Source organism: Oncorhynchus nerka, linkage group LG16, assembly GCF_034236695.1.
Source record: "Oncorhynchus nerka isolate Pitt River linkage group LG16, Oner_Uvic_2.0, whole genome shotgun sequence".
NCBI classification, from domain to species: Eukaryota; Metazoa; Chordata; class Actinopteri; order Salmoniformes; family Salmonidae; genus Oncorhynchus; species Oncorhynchus nerka.
In genome coordinates, this window is record NC_088411.1 from 12,067,406 (window position 1) to 12,092,977 (window position 25,572).

Consider the following 25,572-nt stretch of genomic DNA (forward strand, 5'->3'; position numbering starts at 1 on the left):
TTTAAAGTTGTGATTTGGTTCATGTAGATTCATTTCAATGTTAATAAACAAAGCAACTTGAAACCTCATCTAATTTGCATACATAAATGAGTTTGAAGCTAATTTGAAGCAAACAATAGAAAGTTCGCCACAAGTTCACAAGTCGCTCATTTGTATGTGAAAATACAAAATTTGCCAAAGATTTGCCTCAACTGTTTGCCAAAGGCAGTTTTTTTCCCGGTGAGGTTTCCCTCTTCCCAATCTCATTTTGTGACACTCCACTTGTTATATATCTGCCCAGCCAGGAAAAATCCCACAGGGCCTTTGCACCACAGATGCTGATGGGAGTTGAAGTCCAAAGCAAGTTGAAATCTATTTCATGCCTCCCCAATCTGGACTAATAATTTACCAGCAGCCTGTGAAAGCTGCTTTCATGTTTCACTTGATGAACACAGCTGTCGGAGTGAAACTACCCTCAAAATCTGACCCAACTGTTGGGAGTCACACACACTCACGCACCAACAAAGCACCCTCAGCTGAGTCGGCTACCACAGCATTCTGACGCAATACACCATACCATCTGGCTTAGTGGGACTATCATTTATTTTTCAACAGGACAATGACCCAACACAACACCAGGCTGTGTAAGGGCTATTTGACCAAGGAGGAGAGTGATGGAGTGCCGCATCAGATGACCTGGCCTCCACAATCACCCGACCTCAACCCAATTGAGATGGTTTGGCATGAGTTGGACCGCAGAGTGAAGGAAAAGCAGCCAACAAGTGCTCAGCATATGTGGGAACTCCTCATGAAGCTGGTTGAGAGAATTCCAAGAGTATGAAAAGCTGTCATTAAGGCAAACGGTGGCTATTTGTTTACACTTTTTTTGGTTACTACTGTACATGATCACATGTTATTTCATAGTTTGGATGTCTTCACCATCATTCTACAAAGTAGAAAATAGTAACAATAAAGAAAAACCCTTGAATGAATTGGTGTCCAACATTTCGACTGGTACTGTATATATCGTTCATAATATTTCCCCTAATGTTATTAGCATACCTCTTTCTCCATTATTGCTTCAGTTCTTCCTCGCTTTCAACAGTTAAAGGAAATACATTTTGACTGGTACTGTATATAAAAACGAATAAATAATGGATTTTTTGGGGCGGTATTGAAAATTATACTGTCGGCATTTCTAAATAAGCGGGTACACCGTATACCTCCCAAGTCTATCATCAGGACCTGAAAGATATCAAACTCAGGCATTTCTTTTCTACATTAGGTTACCAACGCGCACGCACTAGACTGTTCGAGGGAAAGCACACACTTCTTCTCTCTCATCAATATTTGTGGACACAGCTGTCTCAAAATGTGACACTATTCTGGGAGGGACACGGACACACACACACACTGACACACACACACGGACATACACGGACACAGCCTTAAATATGGTTACTGGACTGAGGGAGAGAGCACGCTTCTCCCTCTCGCTCATCAATATTTCTGGACGGTCACCTAGACAATGGTGCGACGGTTCCTAAATAGGCAGAAAATACAGAGAGAGTACAGGACTATACAAAGCTTTCTTTAGTGATGCGAGAGCGAGCGCAAGAGAGAGAGGAAGAAGACGAGAGAAGAGAGTCCACTTTGAGGATTGATGTCTGGTGGAGTCGTCACATTAACATTCAGATTACCTCTCCTGGTTGTGCGCCACGCGTGAGCCAAAGTGACAACTTAATGAGCAATGTAACCCCGAGGCTCAGCGAACCTTTCTTTTAGTGACGGAGTTGTTCTGTTTTAGTCTGATGGGTTATAGTGTGGAAGCAAATTGAACTGCAAGAAGACGCAGAAAAAAGGGGGGAAAAAAGGGGGAGGGAAAAGAGTCCTACAGAGCGGCGTTGGCCCTGTCAACATCATTGACTCACCTGGGCCCTTTTCAGAGGCGTTGGGGTTCTCTCTCACTACACTGACGTCTCTGGAGGCTAAACACGATGCTGACCCGGGCCATGTTTGTGGCACAATCGCTATTATACGGAGATCTGCGACACGGACAGCCACTCACCAACAGTCAGAACTTTTTCCTCACCCGTCCATCCTGGCTCAGGGTGGATAAGAGAAAGTAGACCAATCCAGTTAAGAGAACTATCCTCAATGTTTGCGCCAAACATTCCATATAATATATATATATTTTTTAATGTTCAACAAACTGAGTTTGTAGAATTTTGTATGGGCCGTCCTAGTCCATTCAAGCCTAACCCAGACCATACTATAGGCCTACCACACTAAAGGAGACAAGATCTGCCGCTTAGCGAATCAGTGTGCGGTGTGGCAGTGAGTGTGGGAGGGGGAGCTTAGGAGGGAGGGAGAGCGTTGAAGGGTAATGAAATTGTCAAGCAGCATCAGTAAAGTGGAGGAAGAAGGTCAGGCCCATCGCAGACATGATTAAAAATTGGTGCTACACTCGCGCCGTGAGTAAATCCTGCCTGTGTCAGAGCAATGACTACCAGCGTATGTTTTTAAAACCCACATGGAGGAGGCAGTGGGTTGCAAATACACCGGAGAAGCTTTGACGAGAGAATATCTGTGATGAACTGGTAGGAAGGGAGCGAGAAAGAAAGACAGTTGGGGGTAGCGAGAGAGCCGGGGAGAGAGAGAGCGAGCGAGCCGGGGAGAGAGAGAGCGAGCGAGCGAGCGAGCCGGGGAGAGAGAGAGCGAGCCGGGGAGAGAGAGAGAGAGCGAGCGAGCGAGCCGGGAGAGAGAGAGAGAGAGAGAGAGCGAGCGAGCGAGCCGGGGAGAGAGAGAGAGCGAGCGAGCCGGGGAGAGAGAGAGAGCGAGCCGGGGAGAGAGAGAGAGCGAGCGAGCGAGCCGGTGAGAGAGAGAGAGAGCGAGCGAGCGAGCCGGTGAGAGAGAGAGAGAGAGAGCCGGTGAGAGAGAGAGAGAGAGAGAGAGAGCCGGTGAGAGAGAGAGAGAGAGAGAGAGCCGGTGAGAGAGAGAGAGAGAGAGAGAGAGAGAGAGAGAGAGAGAGAGAGAGAGAGAGAGAGAGAGAGAGAGAGAGAGAGAGAGCGAGCGAGCCGGGAGAGAGAGAGAGCGAGCGAGCCGGGGAGAGAGAGAGCGAGCGAGCGAGCCGGGAGAGAGAGAGAGCGAGCGAGCGAGCCGGTGAGAGAGAGAGAGAGCGAGCGAGCCGGTGAGAGAGAGAGAGAGCGAGCGAGCCGGTGAGAGAGAGAGAGAGCGAGCGAGCCGGTGAGAGAGAGAGAGAGCGAGCGAGCCGGTGAGAGAGAGAGAGAGCGAGCGAGCCGGTGAGAGAGAGAGAGAGCGAGCGAGCCGGTGAGAGAGAGAGAGAGAGCCGGTGAGAGAGAGAGAGAGAGAGAGAGAGAGAGAGAGAGAGCCGGGAGAGAGAGAGAGCGAGCGAGCGAGCGAGCGAGCCGGGAGAGAGAGAGAGAGAGCGAGCGAGCGAGCGAGCCGGGAGAGAGAGAGAGAGAGCGAGAGAGAGAGCGAGCGAGCGAGCGGGGAGAGAGAGAGAGAGCGAGCGGGGGGGAGAGAGAGCGAGCGAGCGAGCCGGAGAGAGAGAGAGAGCCGGGAGAGAGAGAGAGAGAGCCGGGGAGAGAGAGAGAGAGAGCCGGGGAGAGAGAGAGAGAGAGCCGGGGAGAGAGAGAGAGAGAGAGAGAAAGAGAGAGAGCGAGCGAGCAAGCCGGGGAGAGAGAGCGAGCAAGCCGGGGAGAGAGAGCGAGCCGGGGAGAGAGAGCGAGAGCGAGCGAGCTAGAGAGGGGGAGCGAGCTAGAGAGGGGGAGCGAGCTAGAGAGGGGGAGCGAGCTAGAGAGGGGGAGCGAGCTAGAGAGGGGGAGCGAGCTAGAGAGGGGGAGCGAGCTAGAGAGAGAGCAAGAAAGAGAGCGAGAGAGCTAGAGAGAGAGCAAGAAAGAGAGCGAGAGAGAGAGCTAGAGAGAGAGAGAGAGAGAGAGAGAGAGAGAGAGAGAGAGAGAGAGAGAGAGCTAGAGAGAGAGAGAGAGAGCTAGAGAGAGCGAGCGAGCTAGAGAGCTAGAGAGCTAGGAAGAAGAGAGGATCTGGGGCATCAGCACACTGTAAGAAGAGGGAAATATTTGGGGACTTGTGAACAGGTTTCTGACCTTGGATGGATCACAAACAACTGTCTGCTGCTACTGTGCTTGGTATCCTTTACTGGTCTGTAGTCTCTTACAAAACATCAAGGACAGATGAATACGACTCTGGCTACAGTTGCTGTTGAAATACAGGAGAATACTGCAGAGGAAACACATTTGTGATCATATTGTCAGTTCGTTTTCCTCAGCAGCATTTCCGAGCATCGGCAACGCCATCCAACTTCGTGGCTTTATTGATTCAGATTGATACCACAACAAAAAGTCCAAGGAACTCCAGATAGTATGAAGCAATGCGGAGAACAAAGGGTCTCCCCAGGCACACTCGTTCTTCTGGCCATAATGTGCTCCGCCTGCATATCCTCTGCTCTAGCAGTGGGGATGATTATGGAGGAGCGGGGTGGTGTGTGTGTGCGGGGTGGTGAGACAAAGGGAGCGAGAGAGGATTGGGGGGGAGGGGGGAGTCTGAGCTGTGAGGAGAAGCATGAATGAGGGCGATGGTGACGGCCCTACATGCATAACCCGGGCCTGCAGGCCTATAGACCTTCACATCCAGCTTGGATCAACACTGCCACCCGGTGGCCTGTCTGCACACTGGTTTATTTACAGCAGCCTTGTACTAACAAGCTCTACATCTTCCGCTAGCGACATACATGGCAACAAGACCTTCTGGCAACAAGACCAAAAGAGCCAAATCAATAGTTGTCATCTCCGACAAGCATTTAGGGTGTCTAGTGTTCAGTGAACATGCGACGTCATTGTCAACATCTAAAACTGGCTTTCAACTCATACCGACATGTTGCTGCCTGATTTGAGCTGTGAATCCGTATGCTATTTGTCCCAATTAATCTACTGTAACACACCCACGTAAATGGAGCATCACAGCCTTGTGCACTGAAACATTCAGCCGATACCTTCCGGGCGAGTAAAGCAAGACGTGGCCTGTCCCTCTGTGAGGAGGCGAGCGCAGGCAGACAGGACGGCCAGGCTTAGCAGGGCTGACGTAGCTGCTCGGAATGAGGGTTGAGGTGATGCCTGAGCATAACGGATGCTCCCACGCGCATAAGGACAGCAGGAGAGGGGACTGACGCCAGCATGGGGACATTAGTTCCAGGAGCCCAGCACACTGTCACTTCTCTGTCTTAACACTCCACTGGCTCCTGAAGTGAATGAGCATCAAGTCCTCCGGCCTCCGTGTGTGTGACTACTGGTAAGTCCCCACAAGAATAGCGAACAAACAAACATTTGACCAACTGGGGGGGGTTAGGGATAAGGTTAGAAGTTGTGTTAGGGTTAGAATGAGGTTTAGGAGCTAGGGTTAAGGTTAGGGAAAATAGGATTTTGAAGGGGACTGAATTGTGTGTCCCCACAAGGTTAGTTATACAAGACTGTGTGTGTGAGTGTGTGTGGGTGTGTGTGTCTGTCTGTCTGTGGCAAAATCACCATTGGCCAGCAGATGGTCGTGTGAATGATGTTGGGTGGATAGCCTTTGCCACACACCGATGTAATAATGAAAAACCTAATCAAATACCTCAGCCTTGCTCTCACATAAGGCAGCATGGTTCAAAGTTATTTAAAAAGGGCAGCGACTGTATTATGACAGCAGGCTTCCTGCACTGTCTGCTGGAGCGAGGCAGGCAATCAAATAGCTCCGGCTGAATTAGTCATGCCTCCGGGCCGGTGCTCTAACACGGAGTCCCACACACTCCTCTCTCTCAGTCCCTAGCGAAGCAGCACTCCTCTCTCTCTCTCAGTCCCTAGCGAAGCAGCACTCCTCTCTCTCTCTCTCAGTCCCTAGCGAAGCAGCACTCCTCTCTCTCTCTCTCAGTCCCTAGCGAAGCAGCACTCCTCTCTCTCTCTCAGTCCCTAGCGAAGCAGCACTCCTCTCTCTCTCTCTCAGTCCTTAGCGAAGCAGCACTCCTCTCTCTCAGTCCCTAGCGAAGCAACACTCCTCTCTCAGTCCCTAGCGAAGCAGCACTCCTCTCGCTCAGTCCCTAGCGAAGCAGCACTCCTCTCGCTCAGTCCCTAGCGAAGCAGCACTCCTCTCGCTCAGTCCCTAGCGCACTCCTCTCGCTCAGTCCCTAGCACTCCTCTCGCTCAGTCCCTAGCGAAGCAGCACTCCTCTCGCTCAGTCCCTAGCGAAGCAGCACTCCTCTCGCTCAGTCCCTAGCGAAGCAGCACTCCTCTCGCTCAGTCCCTAGCGAAGCAGCACTCCTCTCGCTCAGTCCCTAGCGAAGAAGCACTCCTCTCGCTCAGTCCCTAGCGAAGCAGCACTCCTCTCGCTCAGTCCCTAGCGAAGCAGCACTCCTCTCGCTCAGTCCCTAGCGAAGCAGCACTCCTCTCGCTCAGTCCCTAGCGAAGCAGCACTCCTCTCGCTCAGTCCCTAGCGAAGCAGCACTGCTTTCTCAGTCCTCTTTAAAAGATAGTAGCACAGGAGGCCTTCATTTTTCAATGCTAATCTGAAAAAACCGAGGCGAGTGAGCGGGGCCTGATCATGTCACAATCGCAGACCAAATTAAAGTGATTCGACTTTAATCATACCCCTGCAGATAGTCAAAATACATTTAATTTCCTTCAGGAAGGCAATTCCCTCAGCGTGACGGGGAGCTGCAGACGCGACAGTTTTATAGCTGGGCAGCGACGGCGTGGTTCTGTGTTAGTGCATTAGCACCTCTCCGCGACAGCAGGAGGCCTGCGGCTCCAACACTAACCAGGGGAACTGGCTGCCTATCTGCCTGCCTGTCTGTTAGCTAGCATCCCACATCTCTACAGTCTCTCTCACATTCTATTCTCCATCTCTCACACAGTCTCTCCTTTCTCTCACCCCATTGGCCCCCCCTCCCTCTCTCGCTCGCTTGTGTTCACTCCCTCTTTCCCAAAGTCTCCCCCTCGTCTCTCTAACACACACTTGTTCGCTGCCCCTCTCCCCAATCTCCATCTTGTTCATTCCCTCCATTTCTCTAAAATGAGATCACTGCTATCTTTGAAGTCCGTTTCCGTAAATGTGGTTGGAGGCAGGCAGAGGCCAAAATTGTGCCCCATACCGCATGACCGTGCGCCGCCCAAATGTTGTAACAATGCGGAGGGCTCTGTATATTTCCACGTTGACATGATTGGTTGATGGTAGGTGGGGGCGGGAGGTCCAGTATAAGCACAAACGCACTTCCTTGACAACAGCTCTGCGAAGTGCAATAAGTAGAAATGCCTTGACTTCTGCAGAGGCCGTAATCGCAGTAAATACTCTACGGCCACCGCAGGCGTCGGATTGACGATGCAGCGCCTTTTAGGGTGGTGACACATTTTGTGGAAAACTACCCTTGACAGTTCCAAGTTCAGACCGCAGGGAAATTAACTCCACTTGATGTTCCTTAATAGTGAAGGAATCTCCTATATTGGATTTATTTCTGTTTAATTTTCTGAATTAAGTTTTGTCGCTTTCAACCACTGCCTCCGGTGTCAGTACAGCATTTCCAATAAATAGAAACTAATAACATTGCTCATCTTCCCGACACATTTACTAACAGTAATAGCCTATTGTGTGTGGATACACTTGCTGACCAATGCTACCCTCTAGCTTGATTCTTCTGCACTGCACAGAGACAGCATAATGTAAAAGCCTTCTGTTCAGAGTGCAGCCGTTGCAGTACTTACAGTCCCCTGTAGAGGTCGCTCAAGTACCACTTTCAACGTAGGCTACCAAACGATATGCACCAGTGTGCTTATGGCTCTGATTATTAGCTGCGGGTCAGATATGAAGAGACTATGAGATCCCAATCCATGACATGATTATAGGCTAATGTTTTTAGATTATATGGTGTCACACAACTCCTTGACTCAAATGATTACAACTTGCGGACAACGTCACATTAATATGTCTGTGCAGTCCAAAGGTGTGCTTCCTGGAAAATCCCCACATTATCAGACTAAATACAGCCTAACCCGGATCACAGTAAGAGGCGGATTAGCTGCGTTGGGGGAAAAAAACACAGTATTGAGAAAAAGGAAAGAGGCAAAGAGCTGTGAACTAAGAACCCAAAACAGCTTTTAGGGGGTGCTGGCCCGTAAAGGAGTTCATTTCCAACGGAAAAACAAAAGCAAAAGGAGCTATACCAGGTCTTTTGCATGACCAAGCGAAAACAAATGCCTGGAAATGAGAGCTGCAATGTGTATTGGAGCTTGTCTTCCAACATTGCCCTAACCAAGGAGAGGTGATTCAGCACTTTTCAGAGAAGTGCTTTGTGTCCTGAACTTGGGTGGTTTCAGAGATGGGACCCACTGTCTGAGTCACTGACTTATTATGAGCCTCCAGGAATACAAATAAATGTACTTTTTGTCCCCATATTTTCCTCCATATAAAAAGAGAGTTCCTGTTATCGATGAGAGGAGAAGGGTAACAAGCTGCTCCTGTAGGCCACGTCACACAGTAATAACTACACTGTCATCCTTCCGCTTGCCTCTGGTACTGAGGCTGCGTCCTCCTCTCTGGCCAAGTGATAGGCTGCTGTGAAACAGCAGGGAAAATCACATGGGGCAACAGCCAATGAGTTCCCTCAAGGAAAGATCATTGAACGGATTCTTTGGCTGGAACCCAGGAAATTGGGTTCTTACTTTCGGGAGGCAGAACAAGGCCCTGACTCCTTCCTTCCTTCATGACTGATCTGACACTCCGAGATTGGTGAAAGCAATAGGCTGGAGACCATGCGATCACTTTCAGATCAGTGATGAGGAAGGAAGGGTGTATTTTAAAAGCATTCAATCAGATTAGAGGAAACTAGACAACTACGTCGCTGTGTTGTACAGGAGCAGAGTGGCACAGCGCAAGGCAAAAGCCCTGCCTGCATACAGTACACTGGGCAGAGAAATAGCAGCACCATTGAAGACCTGTCTTGTAGCTCAATGTCCTGAGTATTGACGTCAGATTGGGGACAGTGAGATCCCGTGGGCAGGGAGCCCACACAGAAACAGTGCCCGGCAGTGAGCTCATTTAGGTCAAAGTCAGCAGGACAACCCTTGCCCCTCTAGAATACAAATCACCCTGGAAACTCTATAGAACGGAAGTACTTGCCAGCAGCGGGGAAAGTGAAACGCTGACTATTAATAAAGGTGTGTAAATTAAAAAGTTAAAGTTAAATGGGCAAAGGTTAAGCACATTATGACGGCCAGCCGGGATTAGACAATCAGTAAAACAGAAACACATATCCTACTCGTTTTCCAACACACGCGCAGTGGGGATGAAAATCACTATTGGTCAATTTCGCACAAGGTCCAACCGAAATTTGACTTCGGCTTTTAACCCACCCACACACATTACTAACCGAAGTACTACTGAAGAGCGACGCCTACCATTCCAATGACGAATTCAATCTTAATCCATTCTGTTGAGATCTGTCAATTCCATAGAATGACATTCTTCGTGGTCAACTCACTAGAAATGTTGAATACGTTATATTCTATCCAGACTTACCATGCTGTTGAGGTCTGAGTTGTAGCTCCCACAGGGCTGTGTGGTGGTCCCCAAGGGCTCCAGACCCTCCTCGTCCCACATGTAGGTCCCCCCCGAGCCGGAGTCTGAGGGAGACAGGTCGAGGGAAGAGCCGAGGGGGTAGTCTGCACCCCCGGACAGGGCCTGACTAGCACGCCGAGACAACGCCCCTAAGCCCCCTCTACCCCCTATAACAGAGAGGAGAAAGAATAGGTTTTACTCACCTGCTACTTAATCACTGAGGGAGGTCTGGTTCATTTGTTTTGGTTAGTATCGTATGTAATTTAGGGCCCATTTCCCAGACACAGATAAAGCAGAGTCCTGGATTAAAATGCATCGCCGATGGATGTTCTCCATTGATAGTGTTTTCTAGTCCAGGACTAGGCCTAATCTGTGTCTGGGAAACCGTCCCTTAGACTTCAAAGTCAATTATTTGGATTAATGTGAAATCTTACCAGTGAGTCCCATTCCGGCCCAGTCTACACTGTCAGACAGGAAGCTGTTAAGGCCCGCCATGGAGGTGCCACCGTGACGGTGGATGAGGTCGGCGTTGTCATCATCTGCCAAGACAGAGTGTGATTGGTCGAGCCCTCCATCACGGGCAGGGAGCTGCAGAATCCCGTCTCCTCCGTTCCCCAGGTTGTCAAAGTCGTCCATGTACTCCTCGCTGGTATCGTTGCGCTCCAGGGAGGAGGTGGAGGAGAGGGACATGTCCTCCAGGCCTTCCCCCAGGGGACGCACCCCGCTGGGGGCCGCAGGCTCCTCTTGCAGGCCTTCCGTTACGCACTCTGGGGTGCTCCCTGGGCTGTCAGTGTTGCTGGATGGGTCTGGGGTGACAGGGGGCGTCTCCACCGAGTTCTTCCTCCCCTCGCTTTCCTCTGTGTTGCCCTGGACCTTCTCGGTGGAGGTGGCCAAGATGGGGCGGGGCTGCTTGATAAGTGAGGGCCGTGTGAACCTGTATCTGAGGGCCGAGGGCCTGGTGTTGCAGGAGGCTGAACTGGGGAGTAAGGAATTCCTCAGTGTGGTGGGGGGCAAGATGCAGCTAGCTGTTCCCACCACAGCCCTGCCTGCTGCTAGTCCATGTCCACCCTTACTGAGGTGTAGGCCGTTCCCTCTCCCCGCACTACTCAGCACAGGTGTCGGTCTGGTTAGGGGAGATGTCTTGACCAGTCGGGACTTGGCTAGAGGCCTGGGCAGCTCCTTGGCCAGCTCCGAGGCCCTGTTGAAGGAGTAGGAGCGGATGATGGGCGGCTGGGTGGGGGAGGGGATCCTCTTGACGTGGGTGAGGCTCCGGGAGCGCACCATGTTCTCCTCCGAGGCGGTCTCCAGGCTGTCGCTGGACTGGGAGTGTGACAGGCTGCTGGTCAGGTTGCTGTGGGGCGAACCACAGCTCTGGCCCCGCCTGAGGGAGCCATTCCCAGACCCAAACCGTCCATCACCACCGGTCTGGACGCCGAGGCCCGCTTTTCCGTTGCAGAGACTCTGTCCAGACAAAGCCTGTTTGGGGATGGCCCCGTGAGGCCCAGTTTTGGAGGGTATAGTTCTAGGGCTGTTGGAGGATACCACAGAAGCACACCCCCGTACCTTAGCCGTGGCAGGCATGGCGGATGGCTTCTTAATCTCCCGTACCGCCGCTGGTGAGGGCTGCGGTTGTCGGAGGTGATGCCCAGCTCCAGTTCCACCCTCCTCCCCCGAGTCCACCCCCCTCTCCACAGCCTCTCCTCCTTTCCCCTTCAGAGAGGAGGGGGGGGGCATCCGCATTGTCCCGTTCTGCCTGGTGGTGGCAGTGGGTAACCCTTTGCCCGTGGTGCTGGAGACGGGTTGGTGGCGGGTCCCATTGGTCAGTGGGGCGGTGGCAGCCACAGCCGCGGGGCGCGAGCCAAACTTGGGCAGCCTGGAGACCATGGTGGGCACGTTGGGAACCGGATCTTCCATCAGCTGCCTGCTGGACCATGGGTGTGCTGGGCTGGCTTGAGCTGTAGAGAGACGGCGGACAGGAGGAGGACAGAGAGAGAGAGAGAAATGGGAGTGAGAAGCGAGAACAAGAGGAAAAAGAATGAGAAAGGGGAAGAGAGAACCAAAGCGGTGAGAACATGTCGTGATAAGATTAAAACACCCCCAAAACATGTTATTTCTAAACACAAATGGACATTTACAGAGGTAGACGTGAAAGTAACTGTCCAGTGTTTCCAGATTGCTATGAAATATGACCTATAATTCATTACAATATGAGTGAAATAGTTTTCCTTCCAAATTGTTTGTTGTATGTCAAAAATATGCTTTTGTGTTGGAAAGATGTGGGTGTACCCAACAGAATGGTGTTGGCGTATAAATCAAATGTTATTTGTCACATGCGCCGAATACAACTGGTGTAGACCTTACAGTGAAATGCTTACTTACAAGCCCTTAACCGACAATGCAGAGTAAGAAAACGCTAAATAAAGTTACATTTTTTACTTTTTAAAGTAAAAAAAGTAACGAGGCCATATACAGGGGGTTCCAGTACAGAGTCAACGTGCGAGGTAGTCGAGGTGATTAAGGTCAAATGTACATGTAGGTAGAAGCAAAATGACTATGCATAGATAATAAACAGCGCGTAGCAGCATCGTAAAAAAGGGGGTCAATGTAAGTAGTCCGGGTGGCCATCTGATTCATTGTTCAGCAGTCTTATGGCCTTGAGGTAGAAGCCTTTCGGACCTACTTGCAGCTTGCTGTCCGGTAGCAGAGAGAACAGTCTATGACTTGGGTGGCTGAACTCTTCTGACAATCTTTAGGGCCATTCTGACACCGCCTGGTATAGAAGTCCTGGATGGCAGGAAGCTTTGCCCCAGTGATGTACTGGGCCGTATGCACTACTGGGGCTGTTTAGGAGACCATATTACCACCAGCCTGGCAGTCATGAACGCAGTAAAAATCTACATGACTGTCGAGTCATGGTAATCTCCTTTAACACACTCTGGTACGCAGGGTTCTATTGTCCCTCTAGCCACTCTGACATCAATGCATTCATGCAAATACAATGGAAAACTCACCACACTGCGATTGATCAATTTGAAGAAAGAAGTTCAACAATAGGTTGAAAGAGTGGAAAACATGGTTGTGGGCTAACAACGAAATGGACAGCGATTTCTAAGTGGATGATTCATTCAAAACACTCATATGCATATTAGAGCTCACGCATAAGCATAGGCCTATACATGAGCCCGAAAAAACGAATTATTAAAATAATGATTGTGCCGTTGTAACATAGCCAACAGTATTTACACATGGAAGAAAAAAAAATACTGATTTAAGATCTTTGGTACATAATTTGTCTAGCCCAAATTAAACAAAATCAGATTTAACATACAATTGCCGAATTTGTTTTCGATTTTGAATAGTCTAGTAATAGGGCTTTTTTCCCATAATTAATAGACTGACATTACTTTTAGCTACAGCAACTCTCACTGTGTTTCCATCTCCGCCACTCTCTTTCATTCCTTTCTCGCAGAGAGAGGGGCTGTCAACATGTTTGATGAAATATGTAGCGTTGTGAAAACATGTTACTATCGATGTTCCAGAACAGATTTCACTTGGTTTCCCAAGTGAAGCACTGGGTAGCTAAAGGAACAGGTTTGGAGAGCCCATGGCATACACAGTTTGGGCAAAATATCATCTGTGGCATAACAAAATAAATTGGCAAAGCCTACCCAACATGAGAAAAACGTACCCGCAGGAAAGTGGCCTCCATTCACTATTCCAGTGTTAACAGATGACATGTCTTTTTTTGTCTTGATGGGGATTTGGGCCTGGTCCTACTTGATAAATGGGCCAATCTAAATCGAAACTAAATTGTACATATTAGTAAAGATTACATTCGATTGGGAACAGTCAATGGGTGAAAATATGATCACTTGAGAGAACAGCGTGTGCAAGCCTGAGGCAAGGAACCGAGCTCAATCTTTCTTTTCCCAACTTTCTAATAACATCAATAGCCCAGTCTTTTTTTGGGGGGCTTGCCTGTTTTGCATGTTATTTTGGCATTAATACGTTTCACATATCAGTTTGCAAACAATGTAAAAAAAAATATTATATATCATTAAGTTAAAACCACATACAAACATGGTCTCTTTTTGTTTCCTTAAGTAAGGCAGCTCCAAAATGCAGGTGTTTTAGCCCAGCTCAGTGCAGCGTTGCGTGATTGGCTCAGTGTCCTATCACTCATGGAGAAACTACATCACCGCGAAGTCTAAGGGGAGACCTCGAGAATTCGAGCCCTTCGGTTATTGACAGAGATATATTAGAAGTGCCCATCCAAGGCTCAAGGTCATTGGCCACAGATAAAATGACGTCAAATCACATTGTGTGTACAGTAGCTTTGATTGGACTGATCATGTCAACATCATACTTTCCTAAATCTTAGCAAGCAGTCATCATTATGAATCAAGTTGAACAATCTACTGGCAAATCCTTTTCAAACATTGCAATACGAAGATAAACAACAGAGAAATTACAGATTTCCAGGCCAAAAACATTTACACAAGTTTGAAATCGCAAATTCAACAATGAGTGGTTTGGAAGGAAGTGAGCACAACAAGGTAAGTCCGTAAATGTCTTGTATGCTGCTGCATAACTTATGTAATATGCCAGAGAGATATGTATATTGTAGCCAAGAAAGTAATACTAAGTGTATGTTGGGTAGTAACCTGTTAGTAGCCCATGTGCCTCACGCTAATAATTTGGTCCCTTTTCCCCTCTTTCATCTAGTGTTCTGATTGGTGGTGCACGTGCACATGTAGCCTATAGCCTGTTTTAGAGAAATGTAATCAAATATTGTAAGAGCTTTCATTGTCTGCTTATATGACCCTGTTATTTAACCTACGGTTCTGACTTGGTGTTCAGGGAGAACAGTAACACCATGCTCTGAATTCTGTCGCTGTACATTTCAACGATTGTCTCTTAGCCGCTCGTCGTTCCCTTATGCCATAGTTTGTACATCTCAAATTGTCAGTAGAAACTACATTTGTTTATGCAAGTCAGCCATGTTGTTTTTTGTGTGTTTTTTTAAAGGCAGTAAATGAGGCTGAATGAACTGTAGCAGTGGTAAGGTGTTGGGACTCTGCTGTTGGGACAGCTTTATGTTGTCCCTAACCGTTTCTGGGCACAGTTTGTCACCGTTATAGAGCAATTAATGTATTGTTTAGTGTTGTGTAGTGGCTTTGCTGGCATGCATACATTTTTTATTTTCTTGCCCCACCAAGATTTACATGCTAATAGCCAATAGTCGCATCATGCAGCCCATATATCTTTTTATATCTAAGGCATTCTAAGGTTTGTATCATTCACAAATAAAAGTTGTCAAATAACTCCAAATCTAGCATATAGAACCTGTTTAAAATGATCACTTTTACGCTCAACATAGCCACGTGCGCACTCTCGCTCTGGAATAGGAAAAATATCTTAACTATTTTATTTCAGTTCATTTTAATTATATTCTTCTTACTATAAAAGGCATGTATTTATAAGCATATCTTGTCTGCTAAATGAACAAAAAACATACAGCCTAAGGCATGGCGCATAGCCAGAGAACAAAATACTACTTGGCCTACTCTGAAATATATATTTTTTTCTTGACAAAAATAAATAATGCATTTATTGTGATTGTGTACATTCAATTTCTTTACTCAACTTTTTTTAAATGTAGATGTTCCAAAAAGGCACACTTCAGAGGCTTGTAATGCTGCATGTATGAGTGGAGCATGGAGATGCTAAACATGTTTAAGTTAATTGCCGGTCAGCCAAGTCGCTGACCTCCTCCCTATGGGCCGTCTCATCATTGTCGGTGATAAGGCCTAACACTCGTCGACCAACTTAATGATGGTGTTGGAGTCATGCTTGGCCATGCAGTCATGGGTGAACAGGGAGTACGGGAGGGGACTAAGCACGCACCGAGGGGCCCCTGTTTTGAGGATCAGCGTGGCAGATGTGTTGTTGCCTACCCTTAGCACCTGGTGGCGGCCCTTTAGGAAGTCCAGGATCCAGTTGCAGAAGGAGGTGTTTAGTCCCAGGGTCCTTAGCTTAGTGATGAGCTTCATGGGCACTATGGTGTGGAATGCTGAGCTGTAGTCAATGAAAAGCATTCTCATGTAAGTGTTCCTTTTGTACAGGTGGGAAAGGACAGTGTTGAGTGCAATAGAGACTGCGTGATCTGCAGATCGGTTGGGAATGTACGCAAATTGGAGTGGGTCTAAGGTTTATGAGATGATGTTGATGTGAGCCATGACCAGCCTTTCAAAGCACGTCATGTCTACCAGACATGAGTGCTATGGGTCGGTAGACATTTATGCAGGTTACCTTGGACTATGGCGGTCTGCTTGAAACACGTAGACATTACAGACTGGATCAGGGAGAGGTTGAAAATGTCAGTGAAGACACTTGCCAGTTGGTCAGCGCATGCTCGGAGTATACGTCCTGGTAATCAGTCTGGCCCTGCTGCCTTGTGAATGTCTTACTCACATCAGCGTTGGAGAGCATGATCACACAGTCTTCCAGAACAGCTGGTGCTCTCATGCATGCTTCAGTGTTGCTTGCCTCAAAAACCGCAAAGAAGTAATTTGGTAGGCTGGTGACTGGGCAGCCCGCGGCTGGGCTTAACTTTGTAATGCGTAATAGTTTGCAAGCCCTGTTACATTCGACAAGCATCGGAGCTGGTGTAGTAGGATTCGATCTTAGTCCTGTATTGTTGCGTTGCCTGTTTGATGGTTTGTCAGAGGGCATAGCGAGATTTCTTAACTTCTTGGATATAGGGGGGCGCTCTTTTAATTTATGGATAACAAAAACGTTCCCGTTTAAAACAAGATATTTTGTCACGAAAAGATGCTCGACTATGCATATAATTGACAGCTTTGGAAAGAAAACACTCTGACGTTTCCAAAACTGCAAAGATATTGTCTGAGTGCCACAGAACTAATGCTACAGGCGAAACCAAGATGAAATTTCATACAGGAAGTGCCCCAGATTTTGAATGCGCTGTGTTCCAATGTCTCCTTATATGGCTGTGTATGGGTCACGAATGAGCTTAGACTTTGTCGTTTCCCCAAGGTGTCGACAGCATTGTGACGTATTTGTAGGCAAATCATTGGAAGATTGACCTTAAGAGACTACATCTACCAGGTGGCAGCTTGGTGTCCTCCGTTCCAATTATTGCGTAATCTCCAGCTGCGTGTATTTTTAGTTTGCTTCGAGGAGAAACACAGCTGCCACGAATGATTTATCATCGAATAGATATGTGAAAAATACCTTGAGGATTGATTCTAAACAACGTTTGCCATGTTTCTGTCGATATTATGGAGTTAATTTGGTAAAAAGTTCGGCGTTGTAGACTGCATTTTCAGATTTTTTTCGTAGCCAAACGTGATGAACAGAACGGAGCGATTTCTCCTACACAAGTAATCTTTTTGGAAAAACTGAACATCTGCTATCTAACTGAGAGTCTCCTCATTGAAAACATCCGAAGTTCTTCAAAGGTAAATTATTTTATTTGAATGCTTTTCTTGTTTTTGTGAAAATGTTGCCTGCTGAATGCTAGGCTTAATGCTATGCTAGCTATCAATACTCTTACACAAATGCTTGTGTAGCTATGGTTGAAAAGCATATTTTGAACATCTGAGATGACAGTGTTGTTAACAAAAGGCTAAGCTTCTGAGTGAATATATTTCTTTCATTTCATTTGCGATTTTCATGAATAGTTAACGTTGCGTTATGGTAATGAGCTTGATGCTATAATTACGCTCCCGGATACGGGATTGCTCGATGCTAGAGGTTAAGCGTCCGGATTAGTGTCCCACTCCTTGAAAGCCGGCAGCTCTAGCCTTTAGCTCTGTCCCTTTTTCAGGACCCTGTCTTTCAAAGATAATTTGTAAAAATCCAAATATCTTCACAGATCTAAATTGTAAAGGGTTTAAACACTGTTTCCCATGCTTGTTCAATGAACCATAAACAATTAATGAACATGCACCTGTGGAACAGTGGTTAAGACATTAACAGCTTACAAAAGGTAGGCAATTAAGGTCACAGTTATGAAAACTTAGGACACTAAAGAGGCCTTTCTACTGACTCACCAAAAGAAAGATGCCCAGGGTCCCTGCTCATCTGCGTGAACGTGCCTTAGGCAAGGACGCATGAGGACTGTGGATGTGGCCAGGGCAATATATTGCAATGTCCGTACTACGAGAAGCCTAAGACAGCACTACAGGGAGACAGGACGGACATCTGATCGTCTTCGCAGTGGCAGACCACGTATAACACCTGCACAGGATTGGTACATCCGAACATCACACCTGCGGGACAGGTACAGGATGGCAACAACTGCCCGAGTTACACCAGGAAAGCACAATCCCGCCATCAGTGCTCAGACTGTGTGCAATAGGCTGAGAGAGGCTGGACTGAGGGCTTGTAAGCCTGTTGTAAGGCAGGTCCTCACCAGACATCACCGGCAACAACATCGCCTACGGGCACAAACCCACCGTCGCTGGACCAGACAGGACTGGCAAAAGGTGCTCTTCACTGATGAGTCGCAGATTTGTCTCACCAGGTGTGACGGTCGGATTTGCGTTTATAGTCAAAGGAATGAGCGTTACACCGAAGCCTGTACTCTGGAGCTTGACCGATTTGGAGATGGAGGGTCCGTCATGGTCTCGGGCGGTGTGTCACAGCATAATCGGACAGAGCTTGTTGTCATTGCAGGCAATCGCCACGCTGAGCGTTACAGGGAAGACATCCTCCTCCCTCATTGTGGTACCCTTCCTGCAGGCTCATCCCTCCAGCATGACAATGTCACCAGCCATACTGCGCGTTCTGTGCATGATTTCCTGCAAGACCGGAATGTCAGTGTTCTGCCATGGCCAGCGAAGAGCCCGGATCTTACTCCCATTGAGCACGTCTGGGACCTGTTGGATCGGAGGGTGAGGGCTAGGGCCATTCCCCCCAGAAATGTCTGGGAACTTGCAGGTGCCTTGGTGGAAAAGTGGGGTAACATCTCACAGCAAGAACTGGCAAATCTGGTGCAGTCCATGAGGAGGAGATGCACTGCAGTACTTATTGCAGCTGGTGGCCTGACTGTTACTTTTGATTTTGACCCCCCCCCCTTTGTTCAGGGACACATTTTTCCATTTATTTTAGTCACATCTGTGGAACTTGTTCAGTTTATGTCTTAGTTGTTGAATCTTATGTTCATACAAATATTTACACGTTAAGTTTGCTGAAAATAAACGCAGTAGACAGTGAGAGGAGGTCTCTTTTTTTGCTGAGTTTATGTACCATCACTGTGGGGACATCATCATTGATTATTATTATTATTGGTGATGCTGGTGAATGATGTGGTGGTACTCAATAAAACGGAGCTATTTCTCCTACACAAATCATCTTTTTGGAAAAAAAATTACATTTGCTATCTAACAGAGTTTCGTCATGAAAATATGCTTTTCAACCAAAGCTACACAAGCATTTGTGTAAGAGTATTGATAGCCTAGCATAGCATTAAGCCTAGCATTCAGCAGGCAACATTTTCACAAAAACAAGAAAAGCATTCAAATAAAATCATTTACCTTTGAAGAACTTCAGATGATTTCAATGACGAGACTCTCAGTTAGATAGCAAATGTTCATTTTTTCCAAAAATATTATTTGTGTTGGCGAAATAGCTCCGTTTTGTTCATCACGTTTGGCTAAGAAAAAGACCGGAAAATGCAGTCACTACAACACCAAACTTTTTTTCCAAATTAGCTCCATAATATCGACAGAAACATGGCAAATGTTGTTTAGAATCAATCCTCAAGGTGTTTTTCACATATTTATTCGATAATATATCAGTCTTGACTTTTGGTTTCTCATCAGAAGCGAACGGAAAAATACTGCAGCTGGAGATTACGCAATAATTGCAACGGAGGACACCAAGCGACCACCTGGTAGATGTAGTCTCTTATGGTCAATCTTCCAATGATATGCCTACAAATACGTCACAATGCTGTCGACACATTGGGGAAGCGACAGAAAGCCTAAGCTCATTCGTGGCCCATTCACAGCCATATAAGGAGTCATTGGCATGAGGCGGTTTAAAAAAATGCGGCACTTCCTGATTGGATTTTTATCTGGGTTTCGCCTGTAACATCAGTTCTGTGGCACTCACAGACAATATCTTTGCAGTTTTGGAAACGTCAGAGTGTTTTCTTTCCAAAGCTGTCAATTATATGCATAGTTGAGCATCTTTTCGTGACAAAATATCTTGTTTAAAACGGGAACGTTTTTCATCAAAAAATTAAAATAGCGCCCCCTATATCCAAGAAGTTAACCAGGTGAAATTGTGTCATTTCTCAGTATATGCAACTGCCTGGCTCATTGCGAACTAATTTGCCAGAATTTTACGTAATTATGACATAACATTGAAGGGTGTGCAATGTAACAAGAATATTTAGACTTAGGTATGCCTCCCGTTAGATAAAATACCGAACAGATCCGTATTTCACTGAAATGATAAACGTTTTTTTTCCGAAATTATAGTTTCCGGATTCAACCATATTAATGACCAAAGGCTCGTATTTCTGTGTGTTATGTTATAATTAAGTCTGATTTGATAGAGCAGTCTGACTGAGCAGCAGCAGGCTCGTAATCATTCATTCAAACAGCTTATCGTGACGTACTCTACCTCAGGCGAGCAAAACCTTGAGACTTCCTTAATATTAGAGATCGCGCACCAGCTGTTATTAACAAATAGGCACAGACCGCCACCCTTCGTCTTACCAGACGTTGCTGTTCTGTCTTGCCGATGCACAGAAAACTGTAGATTGACTGTAGATTATCCGTGTCAGCTTTCAGCCACGACTCGTGAAACATAAGACATTACAGTTCATGTCCCATTGGTAGGATAGTCCCGAACGGAGGTCATCCAGTTTATTCTCCAATGATTGCACGTTGGCCAATAGGACGGATGGTAGAGGCGGGTTACCCACTCACCAACAAATTCGCACAAGGAACCCAGATCTGCGCCCCCTGTATTGGAGTCTCCTCTTCATGTGAATGACGGGGATTTGGGCCAGGTCCGGGAAAAGCAATAAACCCTTCGCGTCCGATTCATTAAAGAAAGAAATCTTAGTTTGCGGTCAGTAATTGCCGTTCTGATATCCAGAAGCTCCTTTCGGTCATAAGAGAGAGCGGCAGAAATATTATCTACAAAAGAAGCAACAAACAATAAAACACACAAAATAGCACAATTGGTTAGGAGCCCGTAAAAAACGGCAGCCATCCCCTAAAGCGCCATTATAAAAGGGTCATTACAAATATTCATGCGAGTAGACCGCTGGAAAAAGCAAGCATTTTTTAAATGGTCTGTTTGAGATACAAGTTTGAGGGGAGTGTTTTTTCAATAATTTATGCTTTGGCAACAAATAGATGTATAGGACGAGTCAACAACATTATTTGGGTATGAGTTAACAGTATATTAACTTTTTTTAAAGTGAGTTTCACTACACAGTTACTTTGACAGTTAAAAGACTATCAAATGCAATAAAATAACAGTCGGCTACTTTCTGTGAATATTCTATTCAACCTAACGAGAAACAGAGACACAGTAAGCTCTAAATGATTTATAACATCTGTTCTGGGAAAGCAGTCATTCCTGTACCATCTAAAACGTGCCCATTAAAGTGCCCTGCTGTTCAAAAGACTAGGCTGTGAGCAGACTTGGGATGGGCAGGAACAGAGTCAGGGCTTGTCGGAGCACAACCACGTCTCCACATACACATGCATACCAGATAGCACACCCCTAATTATCACAATGCTACTCACCCAATGCCACTGAGCCAACAGGAGCCTAGTTCCCAAGTGTATCTACCTTAACCTTTAGGCTAAATTGTTCTGTCACCCTCGCATGCAATGCCAAAGTTGCAGCATAAAAAAAACCACCGAAACAGATTCAATGTACTAACATGCATTAAAGTTCAGTGATGATGTCGTTGAACAGGATTTGCTACTCTGAGGACAAGTTGAGCGCAGCCTGAAGCTGTGGGGAGACATACAGTGAAGACAGAGGAGAGGAGTAAGGTCTACGGTCACATCCCAAATGGCACCCTCTTCCCTATCGGCTCTGGTCAAAAGTAGTGCACTACATAGTGTATGCGTCCCAAATAGCACCATATTCCCTATGTCTACGGGAGACTGATAATAGGCTTACCTGCCGATGACAACTACCACCATGTGGATGATGCCCAGTGGGCATGGAGGATGATAGGCAGGTGGGTAGGGGCTGGCATGTGTTCACAGGGGTACCACCAAACAGGGGCCTTTATTATTTTAAAAAGTTACATGTGCCAGGGGCAAGAGGGGCATGCAGTCCTCCCCCCTAAAACCACGAGATGACAACGTGGCCATGGACGTGCCAGACGCCGTATGACGGCAAATCATTCCCAAGGGGTTCGAAGCACAAAGTATCGATTCAAAAGAAAATGAAGATTAGGTCATCGGGCCCCTCAGAAGGTGGTTCTCCAAAACACCCATAGGCCTATGTGCAGCCGCCCCGAGTCTTATTGCGATATACCACAGCAGTGAGAAACTCACTGTCTCTGTGCATCGTTTACCTTGGTTTCCATAGCAATGACTCTGCAATGAGCTCTGTTTACAAAGACAGGCGACAGGGATTCAGTAACGAGAACTTGCACCACTGATATCAAAACATCTCCCCATCACTGCTTCCTACACAAGACCCACACAATCAATTTTCAGTTGCATTTGTGAGGTCCTTCATAATATGCACAAGTAGTAACTATATTGCACATTTGATTAGCTACTAGTGCTGCTGAGGCACTACGACCTATATATAACACGGCAGAGGAGATGTGCTCACTGACTGGGGAAATCCATTAGGGGGCCACTCAGCAATCAGTGTAGGCTAGCACTGGCTCAAAGCCATCAGCCCCTTCTCATCAAGAGTACTGGCAGTGGGCAGGGGTGAATGACAGAGACAGACAGAGGAAATGTGTGTGTGTTTGTGGCAGTAAACTAAGTAAGCTATGCTACATACTGCAGGGGAAAGTTGCTGTGTTGCAAGGTTGGCCAAGGACAGGGATTGCTTGCAGATGAATGGGTTTGCACAGGGAGCCAATGAGCTTAAGCCTCCATACTCTACACTGGGCACCTGGCTGCAATCAACACTCTCCACCTCAGGGGTTCCCAACCTTTGTCCCCTCAGGGGCCCCTTTTTCACATTTGAAGAATGTTGTTTATTGAGATGGCCTATATTAAAATACACCACCAGCTTGACTTTGTCTAATTTGGGGAACAACTTTTAGGTTGCAGTGACCTCCGGGTTGCAGTGACCTCCGGGTTGCAGTGACCTCCGGGTTGCAGTGACCTCCGGGTTGCAGTGACCTCCGGGTTGCAGGCAGCACACAAGCACGGGACTGCATGAGCAGTGAGATCTTTTGCAGCCATCTATTATACTTTCACAGGTCCAGGCTTCACTGTTCCACTGCTTCCAATATAAGTAAATGTGGAGCTTAGAGGTCTCCTTCCATCACCTTGGCTGTTAGAAATATTATAAATAGTGATTCTATGATTACGGTTACAGTATTTACTTCTCTCATATGACAAGGCTGCAGGCGTTCAGCCAGTAGCGTTAGTTTGCGACCGACCCCAACCTGGCTTGTGACCAATGAGGCCAACTCTACCGGCACACACTGACCCACTTCTCTCCCACTCCTTCTCCCCGCTTAGGTTAAATTGAAGGCCCAATGTACGATACCCCACCACTTCAACGGTAGGTCAGACTAAACCAGGTCACAGGCAGGACAGCCAAAGCCTCATTAACAGAAATTCCAGGGGACATCACTCTTTCACAGCAATCAATTTTTTTTTTATTTTTTTTTTATTTTACTAGGCAAGTCAGTTAAGAACAAATTCTTATTTTCCATGACGGCCTAGGAACAGTGGGTTAACTGCCTGTTCAGGGGCAGAACGACAATGTCAACATCTCTGTGACAGATCGCCTTAAAAAATATATATATATTAAAACAGCACACACACAGTACAGCAGGAGAAACGGCTTCACCAGCACACACACACAGCATAGAATGGGCCAGAATGCCACACAGAAAGCCCTTGAGAAGTCAAGGCAGTTGGGCAGAGGTACTATTGAGCAGCGTGAGATCTATTACAACTGTGGGGCACATTAAAGCTTTCAGCAACACAGGAAGATGTGATGCTTTATGCTCATATATTCCTTGGAACCCTGCTTAGCCAATGAACCCCCCCAAGTGATGACTTCCAGTGGTACGGCAACAAGAATCATGTGGTGGATGAATCCATACATGGATTAATGGACGGGGGAGGACAAATGCAGGCCTACAGTCTCTCGGCCTATAGATTTGCACTTTTTGAGGCAGCCTGGCGTCTTATGTTTTTATACCTGAACTATTGTTTCACCACAAAGAGCCTACTGAATTGGGAATGGTGTGGATGCCCACCAACGCTTGCCCTCGAGTTCACTCCCATTTCAGAGACAGTCAAGCCATCATGTCTTGTCATCTTATCATCATGTCCTCACACTGCCCTACCCTGTGCTCTGACCTCTTTCTCCCCTCTCTCTCCAGATGAAATCTCGCGTCTTGTGACGGCCGGCCGCCCAACAACCTGCCCGCTTGACCCTATTCCCTCCTCTCTTCTCCAGACCATTTCCGGAGACCTTCTCCCTTACCTCACCTCGCTCATCAACTCATCCCTGACCGCTGGCTACGTCCCTTCTGTCTTCAAGAGAGCGAGAGTTGCACCCCTTCTGAAAAAACCTACACTCGATCCCTCCGATGTCAACAACTACAGACCAGTATCCCTTCTTTCTTTTCTCTCCAAAACTCTCGAACGTGCCGTCCTTGGCCAGCTCTCCCGCTATCTCTCTCAGAATGACCTTCTTGATCCAAATCAGTCAGGTTTCAAGACTAGTCATTCAACTGAGACTGCTCTTCTCTGTATCACGGAGGCCCTCCGCACTGCTAAAGCTAACTCTCTCTCCTCTGCTCTCATCCTTCTAGACCTATCGGCTGCCTTCGATACTGTGAACCATCAGATCCTCCTCTCCACCCTCTCCGAGTTGGGCATCTCCGGCGCGGCCCACGCTTGATTGCGTCCTACCTGACAGGTCGCTCCTACCAGGTGGCGTGGCGAGAATCTGTCTCCTCACCACGCGCTCTCACCACTGGCGTCCCCAGGGCTCTGTTCTAGGCCCTCTCCTATTCTCGCTATACACCAAGTCACTTGGCTCTGTCATAACCTCACATGGTCTCTCCTATCATTGCTATGCAGACGACACACAATTAATCTTCTCCTTTCCCCCTTCTGATGACCAGGTGGCGAATCGCATCTCTGCATGTCTGGCAGACATATCAGTGTGGATGACGGATCACCACCTCAAGCTGAACCTCGGCAAGACGGAGCTGCTCTTCCTCCCGGGGAAGGACTGCCCATTCCATGATCTCGCCATCACGGTTGACAACTCCATTGTGTCCTCCTCCCAGAGCGCTAAGAACCTTGGCGTGATCCTGGACAACACCCTGTCGTTCTCAACTAACATCAAGGCGGTGGCCCGTTCTTGTAGGTTCATGCTCTACAACATCCGCAGAGTACGACCCTGCCTCACACAGGAAGCAGCGCAGGTCCTAATCCAGGCACTTGTCATCTCCCGTCTGGATTACTGCAACTCGCTGTTGGCTGGGCTCCCTGCCTGTGCCATTAAACCCCTACAACTCATCCAGAACGCCGCAGCCCGTCTGGTGTTCAACCTTCCCAAGTTCTCTCACGTCACCCCGCTCCTCCGCTCTCTCCACTGGCTTCCAGTTGAAGCTCGCATCCGCTACAAGACCATGGTGCTTGCCTACGGAGCTGTGAGGGGAACGGCACCTCAGTACCTCCAGGCTCTGATCAGGCCCTACACCCAAACAAGGGCACTGCGTTCATCCACCTCTGGCCTGCTCGC

General features: G+C 47.6%; 1 protein-coding gene across 2 annotated transcripts in view; it reads right to left on the bottom strand.

Moving 5' to 3' along the window:
- The window catches only part of LOC115144026 (serine-rich coiled-coil domain-containing protein 2-like), a 93,929-nt gene that overhangs the window by 48,869 nt on the left and 19,488 nt on the right, over positions 1 to 25,572 (bottom strand). For both annotated transcript variants that reach the window (XM_029684633.2, XM_029684637.2), the window contains exons 2-3: positions 10,035 to 11,555; positions 9,562 to 9,767 (exon numbers count right to left, since the gene is read on the bottom strand). In XM_029684633.2, coding sequence (XP_029540493.1) covers positions 9,562 to 9,767; positions 10,035 to 11,514 — 1,686 coding nt within the window. In that variant the 5' untranslated portion in view covers positions 11,515 to 11,555. The remainder of the gene's footprint in view (positions 1 to 9,561; positions 9,768 to 10,034; positions 11,556 to 25,572) is intronic.